The 20,777-nt window shown below is 34.4% G+C and overlaps 3 protein-coding genes across 4 annotated transcripts; 2 read left to right on the top strand and 1 right to left on the bottom strand.

The window, feature by feature from the left end:
• Positions 1-1,044: 1,044 nt before the first annotated feature.
• LOC148210461 (uncharacterized) lies at positions 1,045-4,429 on the bottom strand. Of its 2 annotated transcripts, none has more exons than XM_088126693.1 (5): positions 4,284-4,429; positions 3,717-3,909; positions 2,047-2,235; positions 1,454-1,980; positions 1,045-1,380 (listed from the first exon to the last, which is right to left on the bottom strand). In XM_088126693.1, exons 2-5 carry the CDS (start codon positions 3,796-3,798, stop codon positions 1,045-1,047), a joined length of 1,134 nt encoding a protein of 377 aa, XP_087982819.1. In that variant the 5' UTR covers positions 3,799-3,909; positions 4,284-4,429. The 2 variants fall into 2 exon arrangements, with proteins under 2 accessions (XP_087982819.1, XP_087982820.1); XM_088126694.1 differs by having other exon boundaries at positions 3,717-3,895.
• Positions 4,430-11,465: 7,036 nt separating this feature from the next.
• On the top strand, positions 11,466-14,252 carry LOC111015173 (vestitone reductase). The gene is made up of 4 exons (XM_022290117.2): positions 11,466-11,760; positions 12,256-12,777; positions 13,573-13,768; positions 13,950-14,252. Exons 1-4 carry the CDS (start codon positions 11,634-11,636, stop codon positions 14,098-14,100), a joined length of 996 nt encoding a protein of 331 aa, XP_022145809.1. The 5' UTR covers positions 11,466-11,633; the 3' UTR covers positions 14,101-14,252.
• A 3,186-nt stretch (positions 14,253-17,438) lies between these two features.
• LOC111018903 (vestitone reductase) lies at positions 17,439-20,029 on the top strand. Its single transcript, XM_022295168.2, has 4 exons — positions 17,439-17,644; positions 17,760-18,281; positions 19,382-19,577; positions 19,738-20,029. The coding sequence occupies exons 1-4, from the start codon at positions 17,521-17,523 to the stop codon at positions 19,886-19,888; spliced, it is 993 nt and encodes a 330-aa protein (XP_022150860.1). The 5' UTR covers positions 17,439-17,520; the 3' UTR covers positions 19,889-20,029.
• Positions 20,030-20,777: the final 748 nt, after the last annotated feature.

Genomic DNA, 20,777 nt, shown 5'->3' with positions numbered 1-20,777 from the left:
ACCTGAAGCGTTATTATCCTTGAAATGCCAAAAGGGTTTTCAATGGATCTGTAAAAACTGTTTCAAAAGAAATATGATCGGAATAAATGTGATGATTTAATTTCATGATTCCGAGTTCGACCAGAAATTAAATGGGGGCCACGGACTCCCACGTGATCACATTCCAGTAGTCGGTTAAAATTCAATCCTCCAAAACCTAAGGGTACGAGGTGCGATTCCAAAACCACTGATGAACTTAAAATTCAAACCTTCAAGGTAAAGGGACGATGTGAAAAGTTCAAAATGATCAAGCCTCTGAACCTGAGGGTACGATGTACGATATGAAGAACAGCTACAGACTTAGGATTTTAGCCTTTTAACGTTTTTAAGTTAAGGGTGCGATGTTAAAAAATCCAGAGTTGGTGCAATGCATTGAATGCTAGACAGAGATTCAAATTCAAACTTTCAAATTATTTTAATTGAAGGCGCGACCTCAAAAGTAAGAGGTGCGAGGTGACATTGGCTGCAGTTCAAAGAAAAAGCAAAGAAAGGAAAGATGTTGCCAACAACAAAGTAAAAACAAATGGGAGCTTCTTTATTGAATGGAGAGCAGAGCCAAGGCTTATAGACCGTTCAGCTCTGCCCTGACACTTACAAACAAAAAACAAAAGAGAAGAGAAGAAAGACAGCGAAAAACCTCTTGAAGGGTGGTCGCCTAAGAGCCTGCTTGAGGAGCGCCCTCTTGAGTGGTGCCGACCTGATCCTCTTCGAGGTCGGAGTAGTCAGAGTCCAGATCTCTGACGTACTTATCCACCAACGCTTGGGGGCCAGGGGTGCCGCTAGGCTCAGACGCCCACTGCTCAGCATACCTCTTCTTCAGACCATCGAGATCGATCTGAAGGTCAGACATGTCGGAAGCAATGCCCTTCATGAGAAACTTGAAGCTCGCGTCAGATAAGTCTTTGGCAAATCCATCGAAGTCAGGATGTTGCCTAAACGATTCCTCCAATAGGGCTCCATTGCTGAGGCGCTCCTTCACCGTCTCCAGCTCGGAAATCGCATGCTTCAGCTCCTCCTCCTTCGCTTCAAGCGCCTGGAGCATGTCGTCCTTCTCCTTGAGGAGTTGGAACTTCTCCTTCTCCAAGCCCTTGGTGATAGCATGGGCAGCTCGGAGCTGGGCTTGCGTCTGTCTTCTTCCTTCTTCAGCAGCTCGGCCTTGGTCTCCACCTCGGCCTTCAAAATTTCCACCTCAGAGTGAGCCTTCAGCAGCTCATCCTTCATGGTGGAGGAAGCAGCCTCCAAGGCAGCAGAGAACTCCTCTTTCTCCCTCGCTGCCAGAATTTCCCTCCCATCCAGCTCGGCCTTCACGGCCAGAGCTGATTGAATGGAAGCAACAAACGCCTGAGAAAAGGTACAAATAAGAAGTTAGACCGAGCTACCTGTTAGGTAAATTGAGCAAAAACACCAATCTTACCTCAGCGGCGTAGTCGATGGTCCTCTGCAGAACGGACCCTAGGTCACTTACAAATTTGGACGCCCTCCTTAGGCAGCGGTCCAAACTTGCGGCCGAGATGCGGGACACCTGGTCCCTCACCCCAGAACTTGACGGCTCAACTTTGAACCGTGCCGTCACATCGGACGTCCCGCCCATCCTGGCCTCAGGATCGTCCACCCGATCTGCGAAGCTCGCAGGCAAGACCCTACGAGCTCCGACCTCCGAGGGGGAGGTGGTCTTCTTCTTCTTCCTCCTTCGCTTCAGAGGGACTTCCTCCCTCACCTCCTCGCCCAAGGGCGAGACGTCCACCGCCTCGGTCTGATCCCTGGGGCGCTTCTCCCTCGAAGGACCCCCAGAAGACTCCAGCTCGATCACTGGGGCTGGATCTTCCGAGGCTGGCCCTACCACAGCAGGGGTGGTAGGTTTCGAACTCTGGACGGCCTCAAGAGCATGGGCTCGGCCCTTGGACTTGCGCTTCACGTTGCTTGCAAATCCGCAAACCATGGCTGCAAAATAAAAACAGGGGTCAACACAAGGTTAGAGGAGAAAGGGGGGAAGCAAGCTCGGCATACCAAGTTCGGAGTTCGGCCTTGAGGATTCAATGGGACGAACTGCAGGGTTGTAATCTAGCAGCCCGGACTCAAGCAGCAGCTTGTCGGTCACCAAGGTTCCGACCTTCCTACCCCTCGGAAAACGCTCCTTGTAATATTTCAGCGTGTCGAAGGAGGCTTGCGTAAGCTCGGGGACTAGTCGGATTGAAACTGCACAAAGACAAAATTTGAGTCAGACCTGAATAATAAGAAAGAAAGTTATCACAAAAAGTAAGAACTACTCCGTATCTAGCTTTCGAAACCTAGTGGGAACGTCAAAGAAGGAACGACCTGACTCGTCCTTTGCAAGCCATTCCCCAGAAGCGTAGAACCACTTCCTCACCCATCCCTTGATGAACGTCAGCCCCTTAACTATACCGCCTGCGCCTTTCCTTGCGCACATATAGAACCGACCAGGCTTCTTAGCTATCCTTTTCGCTTCGAAGCACGCGAGGAGCTGGTCTACGTCCAACAGCTCGGCCTCTTCACTATCCCGAGCTCGTAGCCAAAAAAGGATGGCCAAAGCGAAAATGACACCCCACCCATTGGGGGCCACTTGAGCCGGAGCCAGCTCAGTTCGGAAAAGAAACTCTTGGACGAAATGGTGAAGGGGAAGTCTGAGGCCGTACTCAAACATTTTGAAGTAGAGAGTGACCCATCCCTCTGGAGGATTGTCAGCTCTCTCCCCCTCCTCTGGAATCCTAAGGAGGATGTTCTCAGGGATAGCGAACCCCCTACGAAGGGATCCGAGGTAGTGCTCAGGTATCCTAGAAGGGTATTCCAAACCCTGACCCGAGGTGGAGGCATCACTATCCTCCCCGTCATCGGAGAACCTAAAGTTTTCTATCTCCTCGAGCTCGGACTCTAACCTACGAGCCAAATCCTCATCGGATCCTAAGTTGCTGCTAAAAGAGGACGACATGGCAACTACGTTCGAAAGAGAAAGTGAGGGAAGAGACCGACCTACCAAGGGTTCGAGCTGCCTTCAGATCGAACTCCAAGAATTCAGGAAACGTAAGGTATGACCTAAAGGGTTGGGGGTATTTATAGCTTGTCGGAAAATTTCCCCACCGTACACGTGTAATCAACGAGCGGTTAGGATCCTCCCGGAGATCCGAAGCGTCGGAATATTTGAATATTCCAATGATAAATCCACCGCAACGGTTATGTTTTCCCACGAATAGGGAGTCGCCATGTGTTCGAAGCAAATCAAATGAACTTCTCTGCCAGGTCAGGATCGAACCAGACAGAGAGAGGGCCAATGTTTGGGGGAAAGAATACCCTGGACACGTGGAGGACAGCCATTGGTGCCCCAAGGTGACCATGAGTCATGCCTCAGGTCGGACCGCCGAGATCACCACCACTAGTGTTGATAGATGCTAAGTATGAGGGCCGAGGTTCGACCTACCGGGAAGCTCGGTGGGGGCCGATGTGAGCTACTGTCAGCGGCGTGATTATCGGGTATAACCGTCGGTCCCGAGATTACCGGGTGTAACCGACGGTCCCAAGATTACCGGGTGTAACCGTCGCGAGATTAGCGGGACTACCACCCATAAGTAGAGGACTTCACTCCACGATCAGGTACGATGATTTCTGACCTCGAACTAAACTGGGAATCCGACCTATACTGACTTGATCGTCGGAGTGCTCACCTTTTTGTGCAGGTCCGCCCAAGTATTCAGATCGGTCCGGAGGCCGAGTTCGAGCTGCAATCTGAAATACACTGTTGTGCATATCCTTGCATAAACATAGTCGCTTGGGAGAAACGAGTCCTTTCCTTCTGCTCCTCCCCTTCGCTTGATACTGTAACTAGTAATCTCTATGGAAAACACTAATCCAGAGGAACTACAATTAAAGAACACAGTCCACAGAGGGAGAATTATAAGGCAATCTATACAGGATTAGACATTTTTCCAAGCATTACGAACTAGCATGCGAAGTAGAACACACTGGATTAAGATGAAACTAGACACGATCGAAGTCCATGAATCTCTCTGATAAAATTAAAAACAACAGCAAACAACAAGCAAGAAACCGATAACTTAGAGTAATCATCTCAAAACCTTACACTCTCGACGCTTACAGCAATAAATAGCAATTTCCAGACTCGGATTCCAAAACATAACAATAATTTTAACATTGACCATCAGGAATAAACCAAAAGAAGTAAAGAATCAAGCCATTTCTAGGGTTACCAAGAACGAGAAAATAGGAAATACCTGGAAAATTTACAGGAATTGAAAAAGCCGAGAACAGAGAGAAATGCGAAGAACAAACCAGAAAACCCGACGTTCTTCGCCAATGGCCGTTGAGGATCTAGCGGGCTTTTATATGCCGCGGTGTGTGAACCTTGCGAGGGCTCCACGTGTACATCTTGAAACTTCGAAAATGTTTTTTCTTTTTTAGTCTAGTTATTTGACGCAATATCTTACCTTAGAGCTCGACACCAACTCAAGCCAAATTATAACTTAAGTTTTAGAGTGTACATAACCACATATCAATAGAAGATTCTATTTCCAGCCGAGATCTCATAGGAGTCTATCTCAAACAACTTGTTGACGTGTCATCTCGATCAGAATTACTAACCTCGAAGATCATTAGCTTATACTTATTAAAAATTATTACATTATTAACCTTGGAGATCATTAGCTTATACTTATTATTATAAAATTGTTACATGAAATAGTTAATTTTCCGTTTGGCTTTCAAATTTTAGCTTAGATTAGGTTTCTCTCTCATTAGTTTGCTTTTTTTTTTAATCAAATTCAAACTATATATAAGTATATATACATTTTATATCATCATCTTTCAAGTATTTATTTAATAAAATATTTTTGAATCAATTTGATTTTCTAAAAATAGTTTCTATATAGTTTTTTTCCATTTTTTTTAATTACTTCTAATCATCAAAAGATCATTTGGAAAGGTATACTAAATGAACTTTAAATTAATAATATTTTTTAGGTGATTATTGAAAATCTTTTTTCTTCTAAAGATTAAATCATACAACCCTAAAATATTAGGGTGAAATAAGAAACTTGTCTTAACCTAAATTTGAATGAATGTAATTCACTCCCTAATAAAAAGATAAAAAGGGTAAAATCTTTGACTTTGGTTGGTGATAATGAAAAAACCTAAATTTGAAAACAATGATTCATTCCATGTTTTCAATATTTTCGAATATGTATTGATACTAGATTTATAAATTAAATTTTGATTAAAAAATTGTTCAAGATATTTTGTAATATATTTATAAACTATTGGTAGTTACCAACTAACATTTAGTTCAATCTAAAATATTATTAATTAATTTATTAAAATATACATAAAACTTTGTCATTTTACAATATTATATAATTTATAATATATTATATTTTACCTATGTGAGTTTTAACAAAAAAAAAATTGAAATGAGTTAATAACATAAAAGAGTATATTTATTAAAAAAAATTATATTAATGCAATTATGCATTTTAAAATTTCAAATTCAAAATTTATATAAAAATATTCTTTTCAGAATTTCACTGAATTAAAAAATCTAAAAATAATTTTTTAATATGGTATATATGTATGTACACACCAGAGGCATTCTTCAACAACAGAGAGACTAATAGATTACTCAAACAGCAATACATATATTTAACAGATTACTTAAGTACTACTTATCACATATCAATGTTTATCTTAACAAATTACACGATATTGTCTACTTTGGTACCAAGTCTCTTAGTTTGTTACATATTGTTTTTTAATTCAAATTAATGAGTTATTTAGCCGAAATTAAATAGAAGGTAAAATTTGCAATATTTTTTTAAGTTTGAATCTTGAGGTCGGTCGATGAAATTAAATGTTTAGAGTGAAAATTGATATAACTTACCTAGTTTAGTAATCAAAATGACTTTTTTTTTCTTTCTAAATATAATCTTAGATGCATAATTTATTATAAATATTAAGATTATGTAATATAGAAAATTAAACTATAACAAATAATTAGGTATAATATTAGTTTATAAATACAAATTTTGTTTGTAAAACAAATATTAAAAATTATGGTTAATGTATACATAATTGTTATTAAGGATAATGGTACTGATATTATCCGCTTTGGACAACTCTACTTTTGGTTTCACCCAAAGGCTCTCATACCAATGGAGATAATCTATATATTATGGATCATGCTATTCCTTAGTCAACGTAGAACTTTGTTTTTATTCACGTTACAAACCCAACAATAATTAAATATTTAATTTGACTTAAATAAAATAAGATCGAATTATTTATATAAATATAAAATAAAAATAATAAAATAGAAATATTTATTAATTTTTTAATAAAATTAAATTTTTTAATAAAATTAAATTTTTTTTGATATAAATAGTTTAAGGAAGAAACTAAAGGAAAAATCATAATACTGTATATATGTCATTATTTCTATTTTTATTTAAAGAATGAGTTTGAATATTTCAATTTAACAAATGAAAAATATATTTTTATAAATATAATAAATATTAAAAAAATTAGGAGCTAACATATGTCTAACGCTCTAGGTCCAGGATTCGGAATCCGAATTCGGCACCTCTTTGTCCCGACATTCCCCTGCAATCTGGCTGTGTCGCCGTCAAGTTCTGAGCTACTCTAGAAGAGCAATTCTTACGATTGAGCCACCGAAAATGAAGATGCACCTTGTTGGTATAGATGGTGACTATCAATTCTTTTTAAGCTTTTATGGATCATTCTTTCATGATCTCAGGATCTATCTCATTCAGATGTGGTATCGGTTCATTCACGTACCCCTCATCTCTAGTCGAACGTTACAATATGTCAATTTAGAAGTTTGGAAGAAAAAAAACTGACAAAAATATAAAGAGGCTTCGTAATCTAAGTTTGGTGCCATGCATTCCCAAAGTTTCAATTTAAATCTCAACTCTAAGCACGTTAGAGATGTTTTATTCCAATTACACTCAATATTTCATAAATGGTTATTATATCAAGTATTTTGTTCCCAAGTTGTCATTAATTAATACCAATTAATTTAATGTCATGTATTTTGTATTTGAATAATTATATTGAAGGTAGATTCGAATCTCACTATATTTTGTGGACACCCATGGTAAATATCAATATATTTTCAAACTTTTCCAAAGCTTCAATCAAAAATTTAAATTTCGTGCAACATTAAATTTTCGTGAGTCTTCCTTTTTTTATTTTTAAATTGAAATTTCCACCCAATCAAAGATTTATCTAGAATTGCTCTACATTCAAAATTTCTCGACATTCCAAATTTTCTTTAATGTAAGTTTATTCACCGGAAGCTTCCTCGACACCGATCAAGAAGTTATATAATATAGTATACACTCACTATTAGATTATATAATATATCTTAAAGACCATTATATAATATATTTTTCATTTTAATTTTATAATATACAGTATATAGTCTTTGTTATATAATATATATTTATATACTAAACTGGAAAGTTATATAATATATATTTTTTTATTTAACATATAGCAGGATAATAACATATCTCCCCTATTATACCATGTTTAGCAGTAATTGGTGTTGGTTTTTTGACTCGTAATCTTAAATTAATTAATGTTTCGATGATAATAAAACAATATATTATATATATCCCCAATATATTATATTATATAAACATATATATATATATATATATATATATATATATATTTTTTCCCATGAGATATGAAGAGATTTGAAATTTGGATGAAATTTGTTTGGGATTTGAAAGGAAACTCCCAAAACTAATAATTTTTCAATTTTCAAAATTTTATTTAATTGTGTATTAATCATATATTCCAATTTGTAACATCGTTAAAGTCTTGTGTATGTTTCCCTAGACGGGCCATTTTTAGATAAAAGTGAAAGAGATATTTAAGTGGATGACTAAATTTTGACACCCACTTTAAAAAATAGCCATAGGAGTTTTACAAGATATGATGATTTTCCAACGATACGATTTTTCGTGGTTTTTTTGAGTTTTTCTTATATTCAACTGCCTAGCAATTTTGCTTTGAATTCAAATTGTTTTTACTAAATTAAAGAGATTTTAAATTAATTATTTTAATTATTTGTTTTGAATTTCAATTAATTTAAATGATTTGTCATTGTTCTACTGTCTCACATTACTGTTCTACTGTATCCTCTTCTAAGCTTCCCTTATTTCTTTGCAACAATAGATTGTGTGGATTTATTTAAGCGCATATCATTATCAAATTAAGTTTCTTAATATTCTTTCGACGTTGATTTATTTCTTTTTTCTTCATTTGTTGATTGATTTATTTCTTTTTTCTTCATTTGTCGATTCATCATTCACCCTTTCAATCTCATCAAACTTTCTGTCATCCTTTTAAACATTTGATGAATTATTAAAAATCGAATGTCAATAAATGTATATACCAATTGAATAATTACATGTATATATCATTATGCAACTCAATTTGCAAAATTAGAAGGTCCATAAATGTATATACCAATGAAATAATTATTAAATTTAGAAATACATATATATATCACTATGCAACTTAATTACTAAAATTAGAAGGTCAATACATGTACCAATTCAAGAATTATCAAAACTAGCTAGGATGTTAATACATGTATATATCATAATGCAACTCAGTTATCAAAATTAGAATGCAACTCAATTATCAAAATTAAGAGGTCAATATACGTATATATCAAAATTAGGATGACAATACATGTATATATCACAATGCAACTCATTATCAAAATTAAGAGGTAAATACATGTATATACTAATTGAAGAAATATCAAAATTAGGAGGTCAATACATGTATATACTAATTGAATAAATATTAAAATTAGAAGGTCACCAATAACATGTATATATACTATATAAAGTAGTTGAACTTACGTAGATATACTTCTCAAGTTTGATTTTAAACGACACATTCATGTAGTCGGTTCCATGTCTATTTTTTATTTTAAAATATTTCCTAAATTACAGGAAGGTAAAAAACAAGTTTTATTATTAAAACACTAAAATTATCCAATAACAAAATATGTATTATAATAAATCATATAATATGATTGAAGCTTATAATAAATTTATGCTTTATAACAATAATTATTACACACCAAAAACAATTAATACTAAGTGTGTTTGTTGTCATCAAAACATTAATTAATTTAATTAATTAACCGAGATTAAGAAGCAAAAAGCCAACAACAATATCTTATATGTTTGACCATTTTTTAAAAAGCCTTATTTATTTTAGTCATTCCTATCGTTGTCCAAAGTGAAAATTCTAAAAGTAAATCCATTTTTGCAATTAGAATTCTAAAAGGCCTAGTTGAGTGCTTAACCTTTTTACCATTTTTTTTTAATATGGTATTATTTATTTAATTCTTACTATAATTATAAAAATAAATTTAAAATTTTAAAATAAATAGTAAATTAAAATTTTCAATATGTTCACATTTTGGAAGGCTTGGTCACCCATGCAAAGGGCCTTGAATACTTTAGTAAGTGTAATCTACTAGGAAGGAAAGATTAGAATTTTAATTTATGTGAAGCTTGTAAGTGTGGTAAATCTCATACACTTCTGTTTCTAAATTTTACTTCACATGTCACTGTTCTTTTTTATTAGTTCACACCGATCTTTGGTGACCTACACCCATCACCTCATATAAAATATTTATACTAGTTCACCCCAATAGTTTATAGGTTACGTCCCGTCTTTCGCTCAAATGTAGGTTCCACTAACAAGGAGATTGGATACAAGCACTAAATACCTCACCCCGATATTCACCATCGAGAAGTCTCAACAAAAGCCCTCTAGCTTCTAAGTATTAGGTATAGGAATGAGAACTCACAATAGAATCAAGATATAATTATCTTGAATACCCCAAAAGCTTATGCCAGTACCTCGAGCCTCTGACCTCAAAACTGCCACAAAACTACTAAAAAATCGGCTCCAAACGATTCAAAAAACCTAAAACTGAAGCGGTCGTATTTATAAAATGTCGTTACTGCGCAATGGCACTACGGATGGAAAAATTTGTCCATGCTCCCATTGTGACAGCGTCACGGCGCTGCCTCCACAGCTCCATGGCTTGTAGTTCGCTTTCTCACTTGTTTTTCATTTCTAACTCGTTCCGGTGTTGATTTGGCTCCACCAATCCCAACAAAAGGAAGAGACGAAAGGAGGAAAAAAAAAGCGAGTTTTGAGATTATTTTTCTTTTATATGAATACTTGCTTTTGAAACAAGCACTAGTTATTCATGTTACTAAACACCACCAAAACTTTCAAATATTGTTTTAATAAGCAAAGATCACTTTTAAAAATCTATCATATCCATGATTCATGTGAGTGGAGGTTCTTTTTTCCTCTCTTTTTTTTTTTCCTTTATTTTTAATATTCTCCCTTTTCAATTTTCACTTTCCCTCCCCCTCTCTCTCTACTTTTTTTTTTTTCTCTTTTTTTCCATTCCACTTATTTCTTCTCATTTTTCTTATTTCTTTCTCTATCTATCATTTCCTTTTATATCTCCTATTTTCTCCACCTCCGGACCCCTCTTTTCAGCACCTGTCGATGGTCCATTTGTACAAAGATTAGAAAAGCATAAGTTTTTGACTAATGGGCACTCCCTAACAAAAGGCGCCAAAATACACACTAAAAAACTTTGGAAAATTGTCAGAAATAATCTGAAAAGGTTTTCACCATGTTAAAAACAGTTAACAAAAAATATATATTAATGATTTCGATTCGACTCGGGTTGAACTGATTTTTTAAAGAGTGAATCAGCGAATTGAATCGAACCACTCGATTCGTAAAATCTGCAACCTTATCCAAACCAAGCCTTTATCTAACCCAACCCGATTTAGGTTGGAGGTTGGAATTAATTAAATTAATTCATTAACTGGGTAACAATTTATGATAAATTAAATGTATAGAGCTCATAAACTTCCTATCTGTAGTGACCAACCCGTTGATCCTAGTGTATTATGAAAAACCCTATAATCAATTATAAATACAGGGTTATGGTTCTTCCAAACCAGGTAGATATTTTTAATTTGGAATCTCAACTCATTCCAACTCATAGATCGAGGTAATTCGAAATAACTGAAATAACTTATAATTTTTTGGCCTATTCTAGATATATTGAAGGTTTGATTTTTTAACATTGGGTTCACCGGGTCGGGTTGTTTTTAACCCAAAGAAGAGAAGATAAATTTGAGAATAAGGAAAGTGGAGAGAAGAGAGAGGGGGCATGATTATAATTAATTTGGCATTTCCTATGATTAAATAAAATATTGATTTATATTACAAAAAGAAGTGGTTAGAAAGGTTAAATTATTCGAGTAAATGGAAGACTTTTTAGGACAATTTTGTCATTTCTCCGAATTCTTGTCGTGTCGATCACACCAGGACCAGAATTAGCATCGTCTCCAGAAACTACACGGCATAAACCCCAAACCCAATCTCGAATGTTTCAGCGATTCAATTATTTCAATGGCCCCTTATTTCCAATATATAAAATCGCCATTCAGAGTTGAAATCTGCCGAAGGGAGAAAGAGAAATGGAAGCTGGTGGGGCGAAGGGGAAAGTTTGTGTAACTGGAGGCACTGGATTCATCGGCTCATGGCTGGTGAAGAAGCTTCTGGAGAGTGGCTACTCTGTCAACACCACTGTAAGATCCCACCCAGGTAAACTCCCTTTGGCTTTGGGCGATAGTTATAATTTTTCTATACAATTTTGGAAACGATAAACAAGGAATAAAAAATGGAATGTTACGGATTTGTTTGGTAACGTTCTGGTTTCTATTTCTTTAGTAAAGAAAGTAGAATCCTAAAAATTAGAAAGAAAAAATAAGAAATGAGAACGTTAACAAACGAGTCCTAGCCAATTTGATTTTCTTGGTCTAAACTAGTTTACATTTTAATATTGAGTAGAGAAGAAATAATACAATGAACTAGAAAGAAGACACTGTTTGTTTTGATTGTTTCGAGAATTTCTATACAATTATGATAATGTTTCTGGATAAAGAAAAGTAAGAAACAAAGTTAATTGCAAAATGGTTAGATTTGTTTAGAAAATTAGAAACAATAAACAATAAATTTGCAGGAAGGTTACCAAACGGATTCTACCTAATTTGGTTTTCGTCATTTAACTAATTTGTTTACATTTTAACATTTGAGCAGAGAAGAAAAGAGACTATAGCTTTCTCACAAATCTACCGGAAGCATCAGAAAGACTCCAGATATACGATGCCGATCTCGACGACCCGAACAGTTTTGGCCCTGCCATTGAAGGTTGCATTGGAGTGTTTCATGTCGCTAACCCAAACCCTGGGGGCCAAGAACCTGACGAATCTGTGGTAAGAAAAACAACTGATGGAACATTGGGGATCTTGAAAATTTGTCTGAATTCCAAGACAGTGAAACGAGTTGTATACACTTCTAGTGCATCCTGTATGGAGTTTACTCCCAACAAAGTTGATTTTCTGGATGAAAGTTGTTGGAGTGACATTGATGTCATCAATGAACAAGTACCATTTTTAAGATCTTATGCAATTTCCAAGACATTGGCTGAAAGAGCAGCTCTCGAGTTCTCCCAACAACATGGATTGGAAGTTGTCACTGTTCTTCCAACTTACGTTGTTGGTCCCTTCATTTGTCCTAACCTTCCCGGCTCTGTCCGCTTGACATTGGCTCTGGCTTTTGGTAATGTTTATGTTGCTTTTTAAATGTTGAAAGTATCTCTGTGTTCTTTGAAATTTGTTAAATCTACTCGCTGGAACAGCTGCATGCATCGGATTGTCATTTGACCATGCAGGCAGTTTTTTCCATGCATGGGAGGAGGTAGGGTTTTTGAGTTGTTTGGGTCAAAACTGACTCGAACCGACAAATCTTGGAATTGACCCGAACCGAAAAAACTCGGTTCGATTCGATTTTTTGGTTGATTCGGTTCTTTACACCCCTACTCTTTACTCCCCAAACTTTGAAATATTTTAGGTTGAGTTACAAATATAGTCCATGAATTTTATGTCTAATAGGTACTTCAACTTTAAAAATTTTAAAAATACCTAAAACTCATCTAACATGCTAGGTAACTATTACCTATTGAAAATTTTCTAATATGTTTGTAGCATCCGATAGACACAAAATTGAAAATTTTTTGATGACGCACTTGACACTTTTTAAAGGTGACTTGTTAGACACAATATTTAAAGTTGGCTTATTACACATTTTTGAAGTTAGAGACCGATTGAAACTCTGAAGGTTTAGGTACTAAATTCATACTTTAATTAACTTAAGTTTTAATTACATCTTCAAACTTTGAAACATATTGACGTGACATATTGTACTCATTAGATTAATTTTGGCTTAATTAGCATAACATTACATACATATATCTAAATTATTGACTAACAAGGATGTCACAACGGTATTTTATTGATTGTGTACATTAATGATGAAGATTGAGTAAAATCATGGATTCAAAATTCATATGTGCAGGTACTGAGGCATTATATGGATTCCTTTTAAATGCAAACATGGTGCATGTGGATGATGTGGCGAGAGCACACATTTTTCTTTTTGAACATCCAAATGCCAAAGGGAGATACGTTTGCTCTTCCCACAAGATGACATTGGAAGAATTGGTTAAATTCTTTTCTGTTAGATACCCAGAATTTCAGATACCATCTCTTGAGTGAGTTCAACTACCTACTAGTTTCCATGGTCCTTACAAGTCTTTTTTTCTCCACTATGAAATGGTTAAAAAAGGTTAAATAACAAATTTATTTTATGAACTTTGACAGTCATGTCTATTTAGTCTTAAAAATTTTCAATAGAATGAAAATATAGGCTTTATTTGTCGTACTTGGTTGTAGGTCTTTGAAAGATGTCAAAAGCTACATCAAAGACAAGAATCACATGTTCTCGTCAAAGAAGCTTTTGGATACTGGTTTCGAATACAAGCACGGAATCTATGAGGTATTTGATGAAGCAATTCAAAGCTGCAAAGAAAAGGGTTATCTCTAGCTTATGCTCGATATATATTTAGGAAATAAAGGGGAAGTGAATATGGGAATATTGCAAAAAAAGAGACTAAAAAGTGTTGATGTGTGGCTTGTTTTCCTATCTACTAGACTTCACTCTTACTCTTATATATGCTTGATAGAACTTCTATTTTAGACTTGTGTATCCTTTGCATGTTTCTTGGAATTCTAAATAATTTTTCTATTGATTGCTAGGAAGTTCTAGCCATAATGTTAAATTATAAATTTAGTGATTGGATTTAATAGTTTTTTTAACTTAAAAAGTGTTGGAGAGATCTAATTTGACTTTGATTATAGATTGTGAATTTATTAGCTACAAGATTGATCTTGAACTTTCAATTTTACAATTAATAAGTTTGTGATTTAAAAAAATGTCTAATAGGTTAAAGAATATATTAAATACAAGGTTGAAAGTTTGTTGACCTATTTGATAAAATTCATAGACTTTTTTTTTAGTACAATGGGCAGGAGTGAGAATTCACACTATTTTTTTTATATCGGTGAGTGTTCGAACCTGCTTACGCATACTTCAACTAATCTCACGGGACAACTACCTAACTCTACAACATTTGGTGTTGGGAAATACATAGAAATTACTAATTCCTAAGATAGGTGTGTATCGTGAATGTTTAAATACTATTTTGGTACCTATACTTTCAGTTTTGATTTATTTTGTTCCCATACTTTCGAAAAGTCCTTTTTGGTTTCTATACTTTCATTTTTCCCATTTTTAGATTTTGTACTTTCAAGTGTTTGATTTGGTCCATGTACGTTTGAAAGTGACTGTTTTGATTCATTTATTTTTTATCTCATTTTTCTCAATCACATTTCAAACGACAACATATTCAATTAATTTCTTGAATTGTAGTCAAAACTTTACATTAAAGAGTCTGTTTAGATTGTATATCAAATTTTGACAAACTGTATTAAAATGACTAGTTTTTAAATATATAAGAACCAAAATAAGTATTTTCAACGTACAAAAACCAAAATAGACATAACATAAAAGTGTGTATAGATCAAAATAAATCAGAGCTAAAAATGTGAGTTGTGTTGTCACCTATCTCTGACACTGACATAACTTTTGCAAAATAAAGAAAAAAATACACTATGTCTTTAAATTATGCTTCTCTCTTTTCTTTTAATTGGAGGGCATTTGGAGAAATTTGCCAATATATAACCCTCCAAAAACCAATGGGTTTGTTTGTAAGATTCTACTTTTATGAGATATGTCTATAAAGTTTCAAGGTTTAGCTCCTGGTAACATGTTCTTCGATCACAGAGATCCATTAGTATATGTCACATAATATAGATTCTAAAAGAGAGAGAAAAAAAAACTTCTTCGAAAAATTCAAAGAGGAATAACTTATGATTTTAAGTCACGAACTCCTTTTATAGTATTGGATCACACTCCTTGTATAGTTTCGATAGGAGACAAACTACAATTCTAATATTTTGTCAAAACTCAATAATTTCAGCATATCTCTATACGATTAAAACCAATTATCAGGTAATGAAATTCCTTTGCAACTATCCTGCATTGACTTAATGGTCGACAAAAAATAAAAAGTAAACCGTTAGACCAAATTCAATGGGCCAAAATTCTTAATGAGGCCTTTTGGGGGAAAAGGAAAGAGAGGGATATATGGTATATAGATAAGGACAATTATCTCAATTGATATAAAGTATTTAGGTGAAACCAAAAGTTGATGTGAGATTTTTTTTTTCTTTTAACCTTTTGAGGCTTAGAATAAGTTAGAAATGATAAATGTTTATTCTACCTCTATATATATATTCGAAATGTCAATAGTTTTTTAGATAATCATCTCCCAATAATTTATTTAATAAAGTACTTCTAAACTAATTTAATGTTTCCTCTTCAAATGTCGATATCGACAGAAATGTCGATAATTGATCGATGTTGCGTGGCTAAAAAGAGGGGAGGACATAGAAGAAAAGAGAAGAGAGATGAAAGAAGAAATGAGAGAATGATAGAAGGAAAAGAAAAAAGAGGAAATTGCACTTAGTGACTTTAGTTAGAGGCTGTCAATGACATATAACTGCAGCAAAGTACACGATATAATTTTCATTTTTTTTACTTTTCCTCTTTATTATTTACTTTTCGTCTTCTACCTTCACTATTCTCTCTATTTTTTTTAATAAAAAATTTCAATGAATATTTTTTATAACGGGATCATATCTCATTACGTTTCTAAATTTAGAGAGAATTAATGGAAAGAGAGAGGAAAAAAGAACTACATTCACATTAATTAATTGAATCTCCATCACGTGAATTTTGGATACCATAGATATTAAAAAGTGATCTTTAGCTTATTAAAAAAAGATTTGAAAGTTTTGGTGATGTTTGGTAACCCGTTTTTTATTATAAAAATACCGACCTATCAAGATCCAAATTCAAATTGGTTCCACCCCACGGTCGGGTTAGGGATGCGAAGGCTTTTCTCCTTCTAAAGGAGACCAACTTTTAAATCATGTAATTGCTATTTACACACCTTTAAAAACAATTCAAATGCTTTTAGAGAAAACTATTTAGGCACGTTTAGATCACATCATTTACCAAAAGTATATATTTCCAATTAAAAAAAATCATCTATTCGAATTCTCATCGTGAATGTTACACTACAAAATATTCACACATTTAAGTAGTTTTCCATTTTTACATGTCTCAACATGTCGAATTCTCCAAAGTGAGATCTACCATAAGCTTACTAGGAAGACTGAATGCAACGGATAAACTCAAGTCAGTCAAAAGTCTCAATCTCTAGGTCGGTTTCAAATAGAATTGCATACTTGATTGAGGAGAGTGACACAGCGTACTCATAGACATTAGGTAGGAATCTTTTTGTTACCACAATCGTTATTAAAGTCGTACGAGGAAGCTGCAGTTGGATTCTTAGTTCAAGCAAGATTAAGGAACCATTACTTTTGAAGTTTTAAGTAGGAAGAACCGACGCTCTTGACTTGCTATTCTTGGTCCGATCCACATGGCATTTTGTGCTTCTTCCTCCCTACACAACAAAATTGAGGTAAGTTTTGCTAAAATTTGAAAAATATTCAAGTTGACATCGTTAAATTTTGGACAGATGAAAAATATAATTAAGTAATGAAATGTCAAATTTTCAACCGTTACATTGTTATCAACTAAATAACTTTCCTAATTTTGCTTGGTATCGTCTCGAAAACTACGCGTCATAAACCTTAAACCCTAATCTCGATCTCCAATTACAGTAATTAAATTACTTGTCGTTGTCCCAATCAAGTCAACGGAGTAGATTTGGAGCATTCACCATCTCCCCCAAATCGAAAATGGGCGTATTTTTCAATATAAACAATCGCCTGGGATTGCACCATTTTCAATCGAATCCGCCGTGGGGAAACAGAAATGGAAGGTGGGGCGAAGGGGAAAGTTTGCGTAACTGGCGGCACTGGATTCATTGGCTCCTGCCTCCTCAAGAACCTTCTCAACAATGGCTACTCTGTCAATACCACTGTAAGATCCCACCCAGGTAAAGCCTCGTTTTCGTTTTTATACAATTTTGAGAATGTTTCTAAAAGTTAGATTCGAGAAACAAGAAACGGAGATGCTACTGATCTCTTCCTAACTAATTTGACATCGAGCAGAGAAGAAAAGAGACTATAGCTTTCTCACAAATCTACCAGGAGCATCGGAAAGACTCCAGATCTACGATGCCGATCTCGACGACCCGGACAGTTTTGGCCCTGCCATTGAAGGTTGCATCGGAGTCTTCCATCTTGCTAACTCAAATCATGAGGAACAAGAGCCTATTGAAACAGTGGTAAGAAGAACAATTGATGGAACATTGGGGATCTTGAAAGTTTGTCTGAATTCCAAGACAGTGAAACGAGTTGTGTACACTTCTAGTGCAGCCTGTATGGAATTTACTGACAACAAAGTTGATTTTTTGGATGAAAATTGTTGGAGTGACATTGATGTCATTAATGAACAAGTACCATTTTTGAGATCTTACCCACTTTCCAAGACATTGGCTGAAAGAGCAGCTCTCGAGTTCTCCCAACAACATGGATTGGAAGTTGTCACTGTTCTTCCAACTTACGTTGTTGGTCCATTCATTTGTCCTAACCTTCCCAGCTCTGTCCGCTTGACATTGGCTCTGCCTTTTGGTAATGTTTATGTTGCTTTTAGAATGTTGAAATTATCTCTATGTTCTTTGAAATTTATTAAATCTACTTGCTAGAGACATAGCTGCATGCATCTCTATTAAATAATGTGTCTATTTACTAAGGGTGTAATTATGTTAGGCCGGTCGATTATATGTTGGGTTCGGTCGGCTCAATTTGGATTTTTTTCTTTTCTCTCTCTCAAATAACTTAGATTTGGGGTACTCACGTTAAAAGATTTGAGCTTCTCTCTCTTACAATCAGTTTGGCAAAAGATTTGTGTTAGAGGCAGACGATACAAACCCAAAAATCGGTAGAGAGAAAAAAAAACAAAGTGACGATACAAATCCACGACCTAATTGACCTCTGCCACCTCCAATTGCGACGACAACTGGCTTTTGGTCATTGTCTCGTGTGCCGTGATTTTGTGTCGTGGGTAGCCGCTTGTCGAGAGAGGAAGCAAGAGATAAAAGATGGAACTGAGTAGGGTTTCTGTTTTATCAAAAGCCTTGGTTGTTTGGGTCAAAACCGACTCGAACCGAACAACACGGTTCGATTCGGTTTTTTTGGTTGGTTCGATTCTTTACACCCCTGTTATTTACTCCCCAAACATTGTAATATTTTAGGTTGAGTTACAAATATAGTCCAAGAACTTTCTAATAGGTCCTTCAACTTCAAAAGTTTAAAAAACATGTAAAACTTATCTAACATGTTAGGTAACTATTGAAAATTTTCTAATAACTTTTGGACTTAATAGATACAAAATTGAAAATTTTTTTGTGACCCCACTTGATACTTTTTAAAGGCGACTTGTTAGACACAACATTTAAAGTTGACTTATTATACATTTTGGAAGCTAGAGATCTATTGAAACTCTTAAGGTTTAGGTACTAAATTTATACCTTAACTTAAATTTTAACTGCATCTTCAAACTTTGAAACATATTGACTTGACATATTGTACTCATTAGATTAATTTTTGGCTGAATTAGCATGGCATAACATATATCTAAATTGACTAACCAGGATGTCACAACGGTATTTTATTGATGGTGTTAATGATGAAGATTGAATAGAATCATGATTCAAAATTCATATGTGCAGGTATTGAGGTATTATATGGGTTCCTTTTAAATTTAAACATGGTGCATGTAGATGATGTGGCCAGAGCACACATTTTTCTTTTTGAACATCCAAATGTCAATGGGAGATACGCTTGCTCTTCCCATAAGATAACATTGGAAGAATTGGCTAAATTCTTTTCTGCCAGATACCCAGAATTTCAGATACCATCTCTTGAGTGAGTTCAACTGCCTATTAGTTTCCATGGTCATTACAAACCTTTTTTCTCCACTATAAAATGATTAAAAAAAAGGTTAAATAACAAAGCATGTTTATTTAGTCTTAAAAATTTTCAATAGAATGAAAATATAGGTTTTATTTATCATACTTGGTTGTAGGTCTTTGAAAGATGTCAAAAGCTACATCAAAGGCAAGAATCACGTGTTCTCGTCAAAGAAGCTTTTGGATACTGGTTTCAAATACAAGCACGGAATCGATGAGATATTTGATGAAGCAATTCAAAGTTGCAAAGAAAAGGGTTATCTCTAGCTTATGCTCAATATATATTTATGAAATAAAGGGGAAGTGAATATGGGAATATTGCAAAAAGAGACTAAAAAAAGTGTTGATGTGTGGCTTGTTTTCATATCTACTAGACTTCTATCAATAATTTTCGTATTATTATTGTCAGTAAGTTTAACCGTTAAATTATAAATTTAGTCATTGGATTTAATAGTTTTTTAATTTAAAAAAGATTTAATAGATCTTTGATTTATTTGATATTTGTTTATAAATTATGAATGTATTAGTGGAAAGATTAATCTTGACCTTTCAATTTTTTGATTAATAAGTTTGTGATTTAAAAAAAATGTCTAATAAATTTGAAAATTTGTTGGATCTATTACATAAAATTCATAGACTTTTTTTTAGTACAATAGATAGGGTGATAATTCAAACCTACGACCTTTTAAAGTTTCACATTTATCACATTAATGTTAGAGAAATGTTTAAATACTATTTTGGTATCTATACTTTCAACTTTGATTAATTTTGTCCCTATATTTTTAAAATATTCATTTTAGTTTTTATACTTTCATTTTTCGTATTTGAGTACTTGTACTTTCAAAGTGTTCGATTCAGTCAATGTAGTTTCAAAAGAGAATGTTTTGATTACTTCATTTTTTTTTTCATCTCATTTTTCTCAAATCACAATTTCAACACGAAAACATATTCAATTAATTTCTTGAAATGTAACCTTAACTTCATATTAAAGAGTTTAGGCTATTTTTACGTTGTGTGTCAAAAATAGACGAACAGTGATGAATTGGTTTTTTAATATACAAGAACCAAACGGACGGTTTCACATCCCTCATTCTCCACTCCTGTTCCAAAAATCTTGCCCTCATCTTTTTTCTTCGTGGCTGTATGCTTTAAGGCA

Source organism: Momordica charantia (assembly GCF_013281855.1).
Source record: "Momordica charantia cultivar OHB3-1 chromosome 7 unlocalized genomic scaffold, Mcharantia_2.0 BLBB01000007.1, whole genome shotgun sequence".
In the NCBI taxonomy this organism is placed as follows: domain Eukaryota; kingdom Viridiplantae; phylum Streptophyta; class Magnoliopsida; order Cucurbitales; family Cucurbitaceae; genus Momordica; species Momordica charantia.
This window is presented reverse-complemented; position numbering and strand designations above follow the sequence as displayed.